This window comes from Arachis ipaensis, chromosome B5, assembly GCF_059453495.1.
Source record: "Arachis ipaensis isolate K30076 ecotype BB chromosome B5, ASM5945349v1, whole genome shotgun sequence".
Classification (NCBI taxonomy): domain Eukaryota; kingdom Viridiplantae; phylum Streptophyta; class Magnoliopsida; order Fabales; family Fabaceae; genus Arachis; species Arachis ipaensis.
In genome coordinates this window covers 54,591,762-54,610,931 of record NC_142440.1, presented here as the reverse complement: position 1 = coordinate 54,610,931, position 19,170 = coordinate 54,591,762, and the positions used below count along the sequence as shown (strand labels likewise).

The following is a 19,170-nucleotide window of genomic DNA, read 5'->3' as shown; positions in this document are numbered from 1 at the left end:
CCAGAATTTGCACAACTCTCTGGTAAATGGCCCATGAGTTGTGAAAGCCTAGGGATGCATACGCGCACAGTGCGCGCATGCGTGCCCCCTCCTTTTTTTTGAATGGAAAAATGCCTAATTATCATGTATTAACTGGCCAAACAAGCCAAAGAAGTCAAAAACACCTAAAATCATTGCAAAATCTAAAGAGAAGTGTGCTTCTACCACACAATCAAGTCATTCATGGAAAAATCAATGCAAGTCTTGATGAACAAGTTATCCAAGGTAGTCACAAGCAATTCTAATCAAGCAAAAGTGTAGCTAAGCAATTACAAAACAATGAAGAATTAAAAAATTGTACACAAAGGGGAGAAAGGATAGATCTCACCATGGTGGGGTGTCTCCCACCTTGCACTTTTGTTTAATGTCCTTAAGTTGGACTTTCACTTGTTCATTGCTCTTTGTCAAGAGGTGCATCTTCCAAAAGGAATACCTCAATATCTTTGTTTCTCTTCATTTGCTCACCAAGATACAACTTGAGACGGTGCCCATTGACCTTGAAGATATCCGGACTTGAGGGATGGCACAAATGGTAAACCCCATAGGGTTCCGCCTTCACTACTTGATATGGTCCTTCCCATTTTGACCTTAGTTTGCTGGGCAACAATCTCAATCTAGAATTGTAAAGAAGGACAAGATCACCGGCCTTGAATTCTTTGCCTCTTATGTTCCTATCATGGACGACTTTCATTTTCTCCTTGTAAAGTCTAGAGTTCTCATAAGCTTCAAGCCTCAAAGATTCAAACTCCGCTAATTGTAGCTTCCTCTCAATTCTGGATCCACCCAAACTCGGATTACACTCCTTGATGGCCCAATATGCCTTGTGCTCTATTTCTACCGGCAAATGGCAAGCTTTGCCGTACACCAATCGAAAGGGGCTCATGCCAATTGGCGTTTTGTATGCCGTTCGGTAGGCCCATAATGCATCGGTGAGCTTGGCACTCCAATCTTTCCTATTGGGTTTCACAATCCTTTCCAAGATACATTTATTCTCCCGATTGGAAACTTCGGCTTGGCCATTTGTTTGTGGGTGGTAGGCCGTGGCTACTTTATGCATGATGCCATCTTTCTTCATTAGTCCGTCCATTCTTTTGTTACAAAAGTGTGAACCTTGGTCGCTCACTATTGCTCGTGGCGATCCAAATCTACAAATGATATTATTTCTCACAAAAGAAAGGACCACATTAGCATCATTCGTCCGGGAGGGTATTGCTTCCACCCATTTGGACACATAATCAACGGCGAGTAGAATGTAGAGGAAACCATTAGAATTTGGGAATGGCCCCATGAAGTCAATTCCCCACACGTCAAAAATCTCACAAAATAGCATGGTTCGTTGGAGAATTTCATCCTTCTTAGAGATATTACCAAATCTAATGCATTGAGAACAAGATTTACAAAAATGAGAAGAGTCCTTGAAAAGAGTTGGCCAACAAAAGCCACAATCTAGGATTTTCCTTACCGTTCTTTGAGGTCCAAAATGGCCTCCTCCTTCGGAGGAGTGGCAAGCTTCCAAGACTAAGTAGAATTCAGTTTGTGGAATGTACCTCCGAATTACTTGATCCGCCCCACATCTCCAAAGGTATGGGTCATCCCACACATAGTATTTGGATTCACTTTTTAGCTTATCCCTTTGGTGTTTGGGGAGATTAGGAGGGAAGGAGCGAGATACTAAGTAATTGGCGATTGGTGCATACCAAGGAATGGTTTCAGATTGCATGCAAGCCCTTAAAGGGAAATGAATCATTGATAGGAGTAGTATAGCTTTTTGTATGTTCAAGGTGACTTAAATGGTCCGCCACTAGATTTTGCGTACCACTCCTATCCTTGATTTCCAAGTCAAATTATTGCAATAATAAAACCCATCTAATCAATCTCGGTTTGGATTCCTTCTTAGCCAACAAATACTTTAATGCTGCATCATCTGAGTACACTACCACCTTTGAACCGAGAAGATATGCTCGTAACTTGTCCAAGGCAAAAACTATGGCCAAAAGTTCTTTTTCGGTAGTAGTGTAGTTGGATTTGGCTCCATCTAATGTTTTTGATGCATAGGCTATGACATATGGATTCTTACCCTCGCGTTGTGCTAACGCGGCTCCCACGGTAAAATTTGAAGCATCACACATTATTTCAAATGACCAACTCCAATCCGGCCCTAGCACAATGGGAGCTTGGGTCAATGCTACCTTGAGCTTGTCGAAAGCCTCCATGCATTCCTTACTTAAATCAAACTCAATATCCTTTTGTAGCAACCTTGAGATAGGCAATGCTACCATGCTAAAATTCTTGATGAATCTCTGATAAAATCCTGCATGTCCAAGAAAAGAGCGGACCTCCCTCTCGGAAGAGGGGTAAGGCAAACTAGATATGACATTAATTTTAGCCGGATCTACGGAGATACCATCTTTTGAAACAATATGTCCTAAAACAATGCCTTGCTTGACCATGAAATGACACTTCTAGAAATTTAAGACAAGGTTAGACAAGGTTGGTTTTAGTACATCTTTCCAAAACTTTTTCAAGACTATCCAAGCAATGATCAAAGGAATCACCATATACCGTGAAATCATCCATGAATACCTCCATGCATTGCTCTAGAAAATTTGCAAAGATGCTCATCACGTATGATAGACAATCCAGACAATCAGAGCAGACAATCCAGACGTTAGAAGACATGTTACGATCATGTATGATAGACAACCAAAGCAGCTGGGATAAGTATTTGCTATTGGTCGAATTTGTCTACAACAACAGTTGCCAATAAAGTATCGGGATGGCACCATATGAAGCTCTCTACGAAAGAAGATGTTGGACACCATTGTGTTGGAATGACAATGGAAAAGCTAGTGTCTTAGGTCCAAACTTAGTGTAAGAAACTACTGAGAAGATAAAGGAGATTCGTTGGAAGATCCAGACAGCATAAAGCTGTCCAAAGAGCTATGCCAATAATAGACGTAGACCCTTAGAGTTTAGTGAAGGAAACCGTGTCTTTCTAGAAGTAACTTTGATTATTGGAATAGGTAGAGCCCTTAAGACTAAAAAGCTTAACCCACGATACATAGAACCTTTCCAAATACTTAAAAGAGTCGGTCTAGTAGCTTATCAAATAGTCCTTCCTCCTTATTTATCAAACCTTCATGATGTTCTTCACGTCTCGCAACTTAAGAAATATATTCCCGACAAGAGTCACGTTTTACAACCAGAGACAGTACAGTTACGAAATGATTTGACATATCAAGCATCACCAGTTCAGATAGTAGAAAGAAGTGATAAGCAGCTAAGAGGAAAAGTTGTTCGCTTAGTCAAAGTAGCTTGGGAACCAAGAGGAGAAGAAGAGCACAGTTGGGAACTGAAAGATAAGATGAAAGCTAATTACCCGCATCTATTCCTAGGTAACTGAAATTTTGAGGGCAAAATTTTCTTTTAGGAGGGTAGAATGTAACAACCCTGATTTTCGAGTACATGAGATATTTTCTGAAAGTACGGATTTCTCCGGAAGATCAGTAAAGGGAACACCTCTGTTATATTATCAAGCATTTCAATCCTCATTATCATTATGTCATCCTTAAGCTAGAACCTCCTCTGAGGCAAGCTCGATAATGCAATCGCGAAGAACCTAGCTTTTGAACCGTATCGGTTGGCAGTTTTGATTCTGATTTTCGTAAATAGTCTCTGTTTGATGAACCGGACTTGATTCATGAGAGGAGAGAGATAATAGTATAATATTTTCATTATATTAGTATTAGAAAATGTTTGAATGATATTATAAGGTTACCTGGTCTGTTTTTGTTAAAAACAGAAAATCGGTTTAACCGGGTTTACGGTTTACTGGTGCAGCTTAGCACCAGCACTCTCTGATGAATTTAGCAATGCTAAGGCCTCATTATACATGTTCTATTCTCATAATAAATATGTTACTAGTGTCATTTATTCTAGTAGCTCAGAAAATAATTTTTAGAGATGCTTTTACGAGTGTTCTGATACACCTAGTTTTAGTAGTTGTACACCAAAGATATTTTAATATTATTTTAATCCACCTCCAAGCCAACCAATCACCACTCACCTTACACCCCCAAGACCTCCAAGGCTGTCTCATTTCATCATTTTGGCCGAAAATAACAAGAGAGAAAAGAGAGAAACTTTCATGAACACTTAATCTTCAAAGCTTGATTTCTTCTGAACTAAAACTCAAATCAAAACTCCGATTTCACCAAAATGATCCTTTCTTCTTCCTCTACATAACCATATAACGTATCAAGGCTGGAAATAAGGTGATATGGCTGTCTCCCTCCCTCTTCAATTCGGTTTTTAAGGAAACATGCTTAAACAAGTGTTTTCTTGATGTTCTTCCTTAGATCTCTTGTTTAGCTTGACTTGTGGGCCAAAGATCTTTGATTTCATGCATGTTTAAGGTGAGGATAACCTTCCTAAGATGCTTCTGAAGTTCGTTTAGTTGATGGTTTAGAGTTTTAAAGTTGTTCTTGATGTGTTTTAGGAGGAAAAAGTGCTTTAAGAACACTTCAAAGAGTAACCGGATTTGGAGCAGCAAATCAAGGTAGGGTTTGACGAATTTAATCTTGATTGATTGTGTTTGAGTTGTGTGATTATGATATGATTTGGCTGTGCTTGAAATTGATGATTTATATGAGTGATTCTTATTGAAATTTTGGTAAAAATTTGATGAAATTTGATGATATTCAACGTTGAAATTATGTTCTTTATGGCTGCTGGAAAAAGAACCCTAGAGCTTAAATTGAGATTCAATTTATGTTAAAATCATGTAGAAAAGATGGGGTTTTAGTGGCTTGGAATTTATTTTGAATTATGGTAAAAATCGGTTGCTGAAAAGACTGAAAAACGGGTAAAAACAGAGAAAGAATCTGAAGGATTTATGAAGAACACGAAGAACACTTTGAGTGTGGTGAAGAACATTGAAGAACTCCTTTTAGATCTTAGAAAGGGAAAGGATGTGAATATTTTGGTGTTTGAGGGGTTATTTGGTAATTTCTGAAAGTTAGGGTGGTTAAAGTAAAAATATTAAAATTTACCGGGCTAAAAAGTTAATTTTGAAAGTGAAAAGGTAAAGGCAAGATAATTTTTGAAAATTTAATAATAAAATAATAAATAGTAATAAAATATTAAATAATAATATTTAATTAAAAATAATATTTTAATAAAAATAATAAAATAATGTGAAAAAGGCAGTTTTCTGTAAAAGCTTTAGAAAGACAACTTTAAGTGCAGAATCTCATAATTACCATCATAAAACACTTAGGGAGTGGTAATAACATGTTAGTGAGGCAAAGATAAATAAAAGATAAAAAGTTAAAGAAAAGATAAAAACCTAAGAAAAAGTCTGTAAAATTTTAACGACAGAAAAACAGACAGACACTAGTGAACGAACTAGGGCAACTTAGTTAGTACTTGAGTTGCGACTAGGGTTAGGTATAATATGAAAAGTTAAACTGTTTCAGTATAGACTTAATGAACCTATACTTGGGACAGGCTAACTATTCATACCGAAATTTACATAAGCTTTAAATACATACGTTAAGCAGAGAAATAAGAGCAGAGTAGAGAAACACAGAAAACAGAGTAACCAGAGTAAAGTAAAGAGATAAAGAGAAAAAGAGTAATATAGATACAGATGAAAAGATTAATCAGAGAAGAGAAAGGAGATACAGAGAACAGAGTAATTAAAATAGAGTAAAGAGATACAGAGAAAAGAGAAACCAGAACCGAGTAAAGAGATATTAAGAGAAGAGTAATATAATAAAGAGATATTTATATATATATTAGTTGCTTGATGCAACACAGAGCTATATTTATATATATATTAGTTGCTTGATGCAACCCAGAGCTATATTTATATATATATTAGTTGCTTGATGCAACCCAGAGCTATATTCAAATGAGTATATATATTTTCCTGCAGTAAGCAGAGGCTGTCTCAAATGAGCGGCTATTATTATATGCGCATTTATTTAGGAACGGAAAATCGTATCCGGGAAATCGGGATTACTCGTGACCGGATAAATGTCGGGATTGCAGGCAGCCAACCGACACATGAGCTCATGGCCTGTGCTAGGGCTAGACATGCATCATTCTTGTCTGTGCATCATTCTTTGTTGCATTCCTTTCTGTGTGTGATCTACTTCTTTATGTTTGTCTGCTTGTATACTATTTCTGTATTTTATTTTCTTGTATTGTTTTGTTTGTGTTCTGCTTTCTGTTGTCTCTACTTTCTCTTTCTATCTTTATCTTCTGTTTACTGCTTTGCTATATTATGTTATTCGTCTACTAATCGACCCCGAATAAATGAACGTAACTAATAACCCCGGCCCTACTAAGAACTCCCCAGTTCTTACCCTTTCTCTCTCCCTTCCCCCTTCAGATGGAAGTAAGAGTACCTTACCATAGTTCACTGATGACCGTTCACAAGAACAGGATCCTGCTCTAGATAGTCTTCTGAGTCTAGGGTGAATATTGTTCTTTGTTTATATGTATATACTGTGAGACCAGCCAATGTCTGCACCCTGTTCGTATGTGCACTTTAACCTAAATCCTGTGTACGAGATTTCTGTTGTGTGGCTACTTCATGAGGTACCAGAGAGACGTCCTGTGGAAAAGTCTGATCGTGCAGAGGAGTAGCAGATGATGTTCTATCTTTTGATGACGTTCCACTTGACTTGAGTTGCGAAGACTTAGAACGTACTTTCCCTCGCTTTAGTAGTTTAGAAGGATTAGGTGAGTATAGATCTAGGCTAGCCTAGGTGCCAGCTTAGCGACCTCTTGAACAGGTCAGGACCTGGGATGTTGTATGTATGTATATGTATATAGTTATTATCTAGCTATATCTAGGGGTGTTCTAACTAAAGGTCTATACTCTAATAAAAGTTGGATAACTGAATGTTGCTAGCTACTCGTGATGTATTTATGTGTGGTTGTTTATAACTGTTTTATCTGTTATTACTTATGAATTGATTATAAGTGATTCCGTCTATTAATCCAAACATTTAAAAAAAATAAAAAATACACCTCGCAAATTAACTACGCGTTTAACAACGAATCAGGCTCATATGATAAATAATAGATAATAATTAGGAAGATAAATTGGTAGCGCTCATTTTCCGGTATGATCTAGACATATTAAACAATGGGTCGTTACACATGGGCCACGCGTGCGCATGGGCCACGCGTGGGCGTCGACTCGAAATCGACGTAACAATCTAATGCCCAGAAAATTGGGCTGGAATCGTGCTGCTGGTATGCGTTAAGCACAAATTGGACCATGCGAACGCGTCAACAACGCGAATGCGTCACTTTCACTTCACACACACCACGCGAAAGCGTGGGCGACGCGTACACGTCGCGTAGTAATCATTGCCCCCTAAATGGAAACAGAGAGTTGCGCCAAAACGACGCTGGAATTGTGCATTTAGCACAATTCTGAGCGATGCGTACGTGTGTCTCACGCGTACGCGTCACTTTCATTATCCCCCAATCACGTGATCGCAAGATCCACGCGTTCGCGTGGATTTAAATTCACTTACCCCTTTCGGCACGAAACCCTAACCCATTTCGCGTCCCTCTTCACCCCTCCCCCTCTGCACTCTCTCTTCTCCCCTCACCACCACCTCCTAACGCCCGGCACCACCGAGACACCAGCAGCATATCCTTCTAGAGATGACACTTCTTCACACCCAGCTTGACTGAGCATCGAGGACGATGCTGTTATTTAAGTGTGGGGAGGTCGCCATCTCTGGCGAACTTTATTTTTGGTGAACCACTTTCAGACCCTCTTTTATCCTATTTTGTTTTTTTTTTGTATTTTTATTTTTATTTTATTTTATCTTATTTGTCTTTCAGTACTTGCACATTTTTCTTTTGCTGTATTTTTACTTTATTTCTGCATTTTGCACTTTGGTTTATATATATATCTTAGATATTTAGTTTAGTTTTCACCTTTAGCTTATTAAGTTGTGATATAGAAAATATGGATTAATTAGCTTAGTTTACCCTTTTAGCATATGATAAATTGGTTTAATTAAAAATAAAGAGTAAACTAGGAACTTTAGTATAACAGAATCACAACAATCTGCACACTGTATATATAGCAGTAAATGTTTGTTAATTGACAACATTTTTTCAAGAAAAATACCTATTTTTATAAGAGCCATTCTAAGATTCACATTGAGAATAATGGAAACTCTTGATTTCTACTTGCATGACATACATAACTGATATATGGTTTTTGAGCCAGAAAACACACAACCCTTGAGGCCATTATTTCTACTTCACACTTCTTTTCTATGCTTGCAATCTTTACTTTGTTTCAATCTATATGTCCAAATATAGAATGTAGATACATACCCGCATATGATTGAGGCCATTATTTGAATTTTTGGCTCACTTATCCCAAATAAGCCTACCTTTTATGTCACCCTTGTTAGCCCCCTTGAGCCTTTTAATCCCCTTGTTTGTTCTATAGCCACATCACTAGCCTTAAGCAGAATAATAAATTAAAAATCCCAAGTTAAATCCTTGGTTAGCTTAAGATAGAGATTGTGTATCCACTAAGTGTGGGGAAACTATGGGAACATGGGTTGATAGGAAAGGATTAAATTGGTAAAATAATCAGAAATTTGGGAGCATGCTCATGTGAAACCAAAATAATTAAAATACCATGTGCATTGAAAATGCTGTGTTTATGTTTCAAAAAAAAAATCCTTTTTAATTAAATAAATAAATAAGGAGACAAAATTACCCCAATAATGAGTTTAGTAAAGAAATCAATGCACATGAAGGTAAAATCAAAATAAAGTTGGTGCATGAGTATGTAATAAGAAAGTGGGAAAATTGGGAAGACCAGGATAATTTTAAATTTCTATAGAGAATGTATATGTTAGGTGAGATCTTAAACTAATCAAGGATTTAATTTATAGCTCACTTAGCCTTATATATATCCCCACCTTTACCTTGGCCCCATTACAACCTTCAAAAAGACCTCATGATGTTTGTATGTATATGTTATATATTTGTTGATTGGTTAGATGAAGAACAAAGTTTTAAGAAAGTATGAATAGAAAATAATAGAGTGATTAACCCCAAACACTGAGTGATTAGAGAGTAAACACAAATCCAGTGAGGGTTCAACAGCTCAAGTCCATATATCCATGTTTAATTGTTAATTGTCTTATAAGTTTGTGAAATATTTTAACCCAACTCAATTGTGAATGTGTTTTAATATGGGTTGTCCTTAAATGTACATATATGATTCCTTGAAAATATGAGTCAATTTAACCACATGTAAGCTCTATATATATAGGTGGATAGTAATTAGGATTGCATGATTCATGTAGGTAGATTGCATTCAGAATAGATTGAATTGCATAAGATTCCACCATTCTACATTCACTCTTTCTCTTGGATTTAGCATGAGGACATGCTATTGTTTAAGTGTGGGGAGATTGATAAACCCCTATTTTATGATGTATTTTGTGGTCAATTGAGTGTTTTTATCAATTCTTCACCCACTTATTCATGTAAATTGCATGGTTTTACCATTCCTTCCTTATTTTATAATATATGTGAAAACATGTTTCCCATGCTTTAAAAATATTAAATTTAATTATGCTTTATTACCATTCGATGCCGTGATCTGTGTGTTAAGTATTTTCAGGCTTCATAGGGCAGGAATGGCTTAGAAGACAGAAAGGAAACATACACAAATGGAAGGAAATCACAAAAATGGAGTTTTGAAGAAAAGGGAGCGATGTGTACGCGTGGACGACGCGGACGCGTGCCTAGCCCAAAGTGGCAGCGACGCATCGCGTGGACGACGCGGACGCGTGCCTTGAGCAGAACGCAAATGACACGTATGCGTGACAAGGAAAAACTCAAAATCATGCGAACGCGTGACCCACGCGCACGCGTGGCGGACGCTACATGCATGAATCTGTAGAAAACGCCCTTAGCGATTTTTGGGCCCCTTTTTGGCTCAGATCCAAGTCCAGAAACACAGATTAGAGGCTATAAAGTGGCGGAATCCATCCATTCATATGAATGGAGAACAATTCATACAACATTCATAATACATAATTTTAGGTTTTAGATGTAGCTTTTAGAGAGAGAGTCTCTCTCCTCTCTCTTAGGATTTAGGATTAGGATTAAGATTTAGGATTTCTATTATGATTAGGCTACTTCTCCCAATTTGGTTTATGGATTCCTATGTTTAATTTGATTTCTTTATTTAATGCAATTCGAGGTATTCCAGATTTCTGAGGAATCAAATTGATTAGTCCACTTGACTTTCCTTTATTTAGTAAGGGTTAACTAAGTGGGAGCAATAAATAATTCTCATCGCACCTGATAAGGATAACTAAGATGGGATTTCCAGTTCTCATACCTTGCCAAGATTTTTTCTAGTTATTAATTTAATTTCTTGCCAATTTATTTTCCTATTCCCTATTTCAAAAACCCAAAAATATACCCTTTTCCATAACCAATAATAAATCATACTTTCCTGCAATTCCTTGAGAGACGACCCGAGGTTTAAATACTTCGGTTATAAATTTTATTGGGTTTTGTTACTTGTGACAACCAAACTTTTGTACCAAAGGATTCTCTGTTGGTTTAGAAACTATACCTACAACGTGATTACTTTATTTTTATGAAATTCTTTACTAGCGGAAAATCTTATCGTCATAGATCAACCGGTGCTGCGTGTTCTCTTTCCCGCTTCCGTCGTTGCTTATGACAAATCATCCTGAACAATAGAAAACAGGATAGTAAGACAAGTAAATGCAAAAGAAAGGAAGCGTAGATTGTTGGAATGAGGTAAAAACCACTAGAATTGAGTGAGTGAATTAGTGTGACATTAAGAAAGAATAGTGTGTGAGTTCTAAGTTGCATGTGGCATAGAACACACACTAGCACAGAGGGCTATGTCACAAAAGAAGCATGCACTTTACACATTCTAGTGTACTTGAAATACTTTAAAAGACTTGTAGGTTAAGATACAAACAAATAGTGAAGAAGCATGAAAGCATTCAAGCAAGTAATTAAGCAATGGTGAATTGGATAATGGATGAACATTGATTGATGTGTAAGTAAACTTAGTGGAACAAAATGATGCATGAAACTTACACAACAATCAATGACACATATTGACGTTGTTGTAACACCTAAGTGACATAGAGGTGGAACACATGGGTGCTATGGAACTTAGGAAAAAAGATAGAAGTGAAAATCAATCACATAGCAAGCATGGTCCATGATAAACCATTATTTTATGATTTATATTGTGTTTAATTGAGTGGTTTTATCAAGTCTTTCACCCACTTATTCATATGATTTTCATGTATTCACAATTCCTTCCTAAAATTGTTCTATGATTAAAAACTTGCTTGCTAAAGATCTTTTAATTGAATATTTTTATTCTCCTTTATACCATTTGATGTCGTGATCTGTGTGCTAAGTGTTTCAGGCTTCATAGGGCAGGAATGGCTTAGAGAATGGAGAGGAAGCTTGCAAAGATGGAAGAAACACAATAAATTGAGGAGATGACCAGCGAGAAGTGACGCAGTCGCATGGCTCAGGCGACCGCGTGAAATGGAGGATATTGCAGTGACGCGCTCACGTGCCTGACGCGAACACGTGGATTGGAAACTACACGAGTGACACGAATGCATGGACGACGCGCACGCGTGGCACGGAAAACGCTGAGTGACGCGAACGCATGGACGACGCGGTCGCGTGACGTGCGCGATCTGCAGAATTTACAGAAGTCGCTGGCGTGAATTCTGGGCAGCGTTCTAACCCAGTTTTTGGCCCAGAAACGCAGATTAGAGCCAAGGAACATGCAGAGACAACACAACTCTCATTCCAGATAATTTTTAGTTTTTAGTTGGGAGATCTAGAGAGAGAATTCCACCTCTTTCTCTAGGTTTTTTCTTTAAACTCATAATTTAGGATTTGAAGATTTTGGCTTTGGTGATTGATAAGAGTCTACCTCCGGAATTGGTCATTCTAGTTTGTTTACCTACTTTTTACTTATTCTTTCATATCCTTAATTTATCCAGAGTATAATTGGATTATTTTTAGAGTTATTTAATACAAAGACTATTTTTATTTATTTTTATTAATCTTTTTTATTATTGTTTATCATGTCTCTTTTTATTTCCCCTCTTTATTTTGTGAAGTCTACATTTATGATAATGGAGTAGTTCATCAACTTGATTGGGAGTTGATTAAAAGGAGAACCTTGAGTTGGAATACTCAAGAGTTCAATTGTAATTGGTTCGTTGTTGGTTGGCTTGTTAGTCACTAACTCTAATCCTTCCCAAGGGAGAGGATTAGGACTTGTGAATAGAAGTTGACTTTTAACTTGACTTTCCTTCATTCGTTGAGGGTTAACTAAGTAGAAATAACTACTAATTATTAATTGATCTTGAAAAAATTCTAGCAAGGATAGAACTTCTGATTAATCTTCTCCCGGTCAAGATTTTTTTTTAAATTACATAAATTCTCTGATTTAATTTCCTGTTTATCAAACTCAAAACCATTTTGGAAAACCTCTGATTAATAAAATAGCACATCTTTTCGCAACTCGTTGGGAGACGACCTGGGACTCATACTCCGAGTATTCTAATTCTAATTTTGTGACAACTCTTTTCTAAATTGGCAAGTGGATTTTTTCTGGTTAAGAGCTGTACTTGCAACGCGATTTTTCTTAACAATTCTTAATCTGTCAATTTTCGCCCCGTCAATTTTTGGCGCCGTTGCCGAGGAGTTGCAATAGAGTGCTAAGTTATTGATTGGAATTTATTTATTTGCATTTTATTTTATCTTTCTAATATGAGCTGCATGTTTCTTTCATTGAATAACGCGTTCACTTCCTGATCCAAGCTTGCCAGTATTTGATCCTGAGATTGAAAGAACTATTTCACGTATAAGGCAAGCTCGGCGTCGGTTAGTCCTCTCTGAGGATGAATCTGAAATGTCACTTAAGGAAGAAACAAGCTTCCTTTCTACTAATTCGGTTGATTTACGTACAGGTGACATGGCAGCACCTAGGAGAGTTACTATCCAGGAAGCTGGAGCCGCTGATTTTACACTGCAACCGTATAAAGCGCATCACCCAGCGGTGGCTGTGGATTTTAAAATAAAGACTGCACTACTCAACTTGATGTCCAAGTTTCATGGCTTACCTGCTCAAGAGCCTATCAAGCACCTTAGGGATTTCCAGGCAGCCTGTTCTATTGTAAGGCGTGATGATGCAGATGAAACTTCTATTTTATTAAAAGCCTTCCCATTCTCTCTTGAGGGAAAGGTGAGAGAGTGGTACTACACTCAACCTGGAGCAGCTGTTTCTAACTGGGATACGCTTAGAAGAGAGTTTTTGGAAAAATTCTTTCCAACTGAAGTTACTGATAAACTGAGGAAAGACATTTCCACGATTGTTTAAGACGAATCTGAGACTCTCTACGAATACTGGGAGCGCTTCAACGATCTTTTGGAAGCATGTCCCCACCATATGATTGACAAGATAGTGTTGCTCGGCTACGTCACACAGGGCATGAAGCCTTAAGATAAGACCACATTGGAAGGTGCTAGCAATGGGTCTATGAAAAAGTACAAGACCATTGATGAGGGATGGCAATTGATCAACGACTTAGCTGAATCTACTTGGAATCACAGGCAAAAACAAAGCCGGTCAAAAGCTGTTGCAGAGGTATCTTCTAGCAAAGAGACTACTGCTCTAACTCAGAGTATATGTGAAATGACCAACTTATTGAAGCAGATGCAGTTGAGTCAACAGCAAGCTCAGCCCTCTCCACCACAGCAAAGCCAACAGTTGGTTCCATAAAGAGTATGCGGGATCTGTGCTGATTATAGTCATTATACTGATGAATGTCCGCAACTCCAGCAGGAAGACAACACTGTGGCAGCCACTCATAACTTCTGTGACCGCCCTAATCAAGGATACAATCAAGGTGGCAGCTACAACCATGGATGGCAGGACAATTCCAACCAAGATGGTAGAGATAATTCTAACCAGGGTTGGAGGGATAATCATAACAGAGGAGGTAGAGATAATAATGGAAACCAGAGGTGGAATAACAATAACAACATCAGACAGCAGAATCAGAATCAGGCCTACAGAGCACCTCATCTAAGGCAGCCTCAAGCATTTCAGCAAATCCCTCAGATCACTTATCCCTCTTCATCTTCTAATGATGAGTTACTACAATCTATTGATCGGAGATAGCAGGCCATGGAAAATAACCTTACTTCTACTCTAAATGGTCTAAACTCTACCTTGGAAGCTCTTGTCTCACAGATTGGATCACTAAATAACTCCAACAACCAGCCTTTGAGCTCCAGTGAAATCCCCTCCCAACCATTACCCAACCCCAAGGGTGGCATCAACGCCATTACCTTGAGGTCTGGAACCATACTACAAGGGAGGAATCCTAAGGAGCCAAAGCCGCTTGAACACGCCCCAGCTGAAGACATGGTTGAGGTAGAGGATGTTGAAGAAGAAGATGAAACACAAGGCATGGCTGAAGCTGAAGTAACCCAACCAGGGAATACAGAATCCCAGCAAGCTGAAGCTGTAAGAGACGCCACTCCTATCCCATTTCCACACCTTGCCAGGAAAGCCAGAAAGCAGATGGAACTTGATCCCAAAATGGTAGAAATCTTCAAAAAGGTTGAGGTAGATGTTCCCCTTTTTGATGTTATTCAGCAAGTACCTAAATACGCAAAGTTTCTAATAGAATTGTGCATACATAAAGATAAAATTAATGAATTAGAAACTATTCCTTTAGGTAGTTCTATATCTGCTTTAATGGGAAATATACCTGAAAAATGTAGTGATCCAGGCCCATGTATGGTTAATTGTACCATTGGAGGTGTGATGTTTTCTAACTGTATGTGTGATCTAGGAGTGTGCGTGAGTATTATGCCCTTGTCTATATATGATGCTTTAAGGCTCCCTCCCTTAAAAAGGTCGGCAGCTCGTTTTGTGTTAGCAGATAAAAGTATTATTACAATGGTTGGGATTGCTGAAGATGTGTTAGTGAGCATTAGGGGGCTCACATTTCCCATTGACTTTTATATCTTGGAGATGCCCCAAAATGACTCAGGAAAGCCTTCATCAATCCTGCTTGGAAGACTGTTTTTGAAAACTTCAAAGTTCAAGCTAGATGCCTTTTTGGGAACCTATTCTTTTGAGGTAGATGGCAGAACAGCAAGCTTCAACCTGGATGAAGCTATGAAGCATCCCCCGGAAGATCACTCCATATTCCAATGCGACATCATTGATGATATTATAGCTGCAACTCACCAGGAAGAAATGGAAGAGAGTCACCTGGAGCAAGATCCAAGTGTGGGGACACCCTCTGAACATACTAAAGATTCATTACCATTTTCACCAGCCCCAGATGATCCAGAGCCAAGCAAGGAGCAAAAAATGGAATTAAAGCCCCTTCCTCCACACCTCAAGTATGCTTATCTTGAGGACAAGCAGAAGTTCCCAATTATCATTGCGAGGGAGCTCACTTCCCAACAAGAAGAACAACTGCTTAGTGTATTGAGAACGCATAAGAAAGCAATTGGATGGAGCTTGGCGGATATTGTAGGCATCAGCCCTCAAGTTTGTGAACACAGAATATTCTTAGAAGAAGGAGCAAAGCCTGTCCGACAACCTCAGCGAAGATTGAATCCAACCATCTTAGAAGTTGTCAAGAAGTCTGGAGTAACAACAATAAGGAATGAGCAGGGAGAACTTCTGACAACCAGAGTACAGAACTCATGGAGAGTTTGCATTGACTATAGGGGTCTCAACCAAGCCACTCGCAAGGATAATTACCCCTTGCAATTCATTGATCAGATGCTTGATCGCCTGTTAGGTAAATCTCATTACTGTTTTTTAGATGGTTATATAGGTTACTTTCAAATCCATATAGCTCCTGAAGATCAGGAAAAGACTACTTTTACATGTCCTTTTGGGACTTATGCTTATAAGAGAATGCCCTTTGGCTTATGCAATGCACCAGCCACTTTCCAAAGGTGCATGATGAGTCTTTTCTCTGATCTCATTGAGACCTGTGTGGAAGTTTTTATGGATGACTTTAGCGTATATAGTGATTCGTTTAGCCTCTGCTTGGATAGTTTATCTAGAGTATTGGACAGGTGTGTTAGTTCAAACCTTGTTTTAAATTTTTAAAAGTGTCATTTTATGGTGAAACAAGGAATTGTTCTAGGACATGTTGTTTTTGATACTGGTATCTCTGTAGACCCAGCAAAGGTGGATGTTATTTTTAGTTTACCTTACCCCTCCTCTGTGAGGGAAGTCCGTTCGTTCCTTGGCCATGCAGGTTTTTACAGGAGATTTATTAAGGACTTCAGTAAGGTAGCACTACCCTTATCCAAACTCCTGTAGAAAGACATTGAGTTCAAGTTCAGTGAGGATTGCAAACAGGCATTTGATAAGCTGAAGACCGTCCTGACTCAAGCTCCGATTGTGAGGGGACCAGACTGGAGTCAACCATTCGAAATCATGTGTGATACTTCCAATCATGCAGTAGGAGCAGCGCTGGCTCAGCATGAAGGTAACGATCCTTTTGTAGTTGCTTATGCATCTAAGACTTTAGATGCTGCGCAATCTAATTACACTACTACTGAAAAAGAGCTTCTAGCTATTGTTTTTGCTCTGGATAAATTCTGAGCTTATTTACTTGGTACTAAGGTAGTACTGTACTCAGACCATGCAGCTCTAGAGTATTTATTGGCTAAAAAAGAGTCTAAACTAAGGCTAATACGTTGGATGCTACTGCTGCAAGAATTTGATTTGGAAATTAAAGATAGGAGTAGTAACCAAAATTTAGTGGCAGACCACTTGAGTCGCCTTGAGCACATTACAGATGACTCCATTCCTATCAATGATACATTCCCCTTTGATAGCTTACAGGCAGTATCTGATGTAGCTCCTTGGTATGCACCTGTAGCTAATTATCTCGTTAGCCATACTTTTCCTCCAAACTTTACTAAACATCAGCGAGACAAGCTGAAAAGCGAATCCAAATATTATATATGGGATGATCCATATCTCTGGAGGTGTGGTGCTAACTAGGTAATTAGACGGTGTGTACCTCAATCAGAATTCCAGTCCATTTTAGAGGCCTGCCACTCATCTGAGAGTGGAGGACATTTTGGCCCTCAACGAACAGCTATAAAAGTTTTAGACTGTGGATTCTGGTGGCCTACTCTTTTTAAAGATGCTGCTGACCTTTGTAAATCTTGTTCTCCTTGCCAAAGATTTGGTAATATATCCAAGAGGGATGAAATGCCTCAACAAATTATGCTTTTCTGTGAACTTTTTGATATTTGGGGCATTGATATCATGGGTCCATTCCCAAATTCTAATGGTCACCTTTATATACTGTTAGCTGTAGATTATGTTTCTAAATGGGTGGAAGCAATTCCAACCCGTACTGATGATGCTAACACTGTTGTTTCCTTTGTTAGAAACCATATTATTTGTCGCTTTGGATCACCACGAGTAATCGTGAGCGATCAAGACACTCACTTTTGTAACAAGATACTAACAGGATTACTGAAGAGGCATGGGATAATTCATAAAGTATCAACAGCCTATCACTCCCAGACTAATGGGCAAGCTGAGGTGTCTAACAGAGAGATAAAGCGCATAATTTAAAAGATAGTCAAGCCTCATAGAAAGGACTGGAGCACCAGGCTCCAAGATGCGCTTTGGGCATATCGGACAGCATACAAGACACCAATCGGGATGAGTCCTTTCTGCTTAGTTTATGGAAAGGCCTGTCATCTCCCAGTTGAGTTAGAACACAAAGCTTTTTGGGCGGTAAAGGAATGCAACATGGACTATGAGAAAGTCGGAGCTGAACGGAAGTTGCAACTGCAAGAATTAGAGAACCTACGCCTAGAAGCTTATGAAAACTCCAGGCTGTATAAAGAGAAGGTGAAAGCTGTGCATGATAAGAACATCAAGAGAAGAGAGTTCTAACCTGGGGACTTAGTCCTCCTTTACAACTCCAGAATGCGGCTCATGCCAGGCAAGCTCAGATCCAGATGGGACAGTCCCTATCGAGTAGAGAGGGCAGAGCCATACGGAGTCTTTCACTTGAGCCATCCTTCAAGACCTAAACTTATAAAGGTCAATGGACATTGCTTGAAGTTATTTCATGGCGAAAAGATGAAGAAAAACCAGGAGCTAGAGATCTTCCTCTTGGAGGATCCACCCACAGCAAAAGACTGAGCTAGTGGAGCGTCCAACTTAAGGACGTTAAAGAAAAGTGCTGGGTGGGAGACAACCCACCATGGTATGATCGTTCCTCCCCCTCTCCTTTATTTCCTTTTTCAATAACTCTTCTCAGTTCTAGTGCCTATAGTTGCATCTACATTTGCATATCGCATAAAAAAAATTGGCACGCGACGCGACAACGTTGACGACGCGTCCGCATCATATGTGCCTCAAGGAAGAAAAGATATTTTACAGAGAGTCATGCGAGAGCGTGGCTAGAGACGTGCCCATGGCACAACTTGACCCATGCGACCGCATCGCTGACGCGTCCGCATCATGTGGGAAAAATGCATCACACGCGTCCGCGTCAATCACGCGAACGCGTGCCCTGAAAATCGACGTAAGAAAGGGTGTATAGCAGAATGTTACGCTGGACTAGGGCTGGAATGGTGCTAGATGCACAGGCCCTACCACGCAAACGCGCGCCCCACGCGTCTGCATCATTTTCCAATCTTGGCCATTCACGCGATCGCATCCACCACGCGAACGCATCACCCTGAAATTTGGCAACAATGAGTTTCGAACAGAGAGTTGTGCGAGCGCGAGGCTGCTCTCGCGCCACTAGCACAGATCATTTCACGCGTCCACGTCGGCTCATCTAAGCGCCATTCGCATGAACGCGTACCCCACGCGTCCGCGTTGCTTGCGCCGCACAACTTATCCAAATCTGCCAAAATATCTTATCTTTTTCTTCCCCAAATCCTACTTTTCCTTTTCCCTTCTTCTTTCTTTCCCCCCTTTCTTCCTTCTTCCTTCTTTCTCACTTTATACTTTCTCTC

General features: G+C 39.1%; 1 protein-coding gene across 1 annotated transcript; it reads right to left on the bottom strand.

Annotated features, from left to right (window-relative positions):
• Window positions 1-430: 430 nt before the first annotated feature.
• On the bottom strand, window positions 431-922 carry LOC107640617 (uncharacterized). The gene has a single exon (XM_016344127.1). The coding sequence runs from the start codon at window positions 920-922 to the stop codon at window positions 431-433; it is 492 nt and encodes a 163-aa protein (XP_016199613.1).
• Window positions 923-19,170: the final 18,248 nt, after the last annotated feature.

Bases quoted from the DNA above. Each gene is read 5' to 3' on its own strand.
- LOC107640617 (XM_016344127.1), bottom strand. From the start codon at position 922: ATGAGCCCCTTTCGATTGGTGTACGGCAAAGCTTGCCATTTGCCGGTA.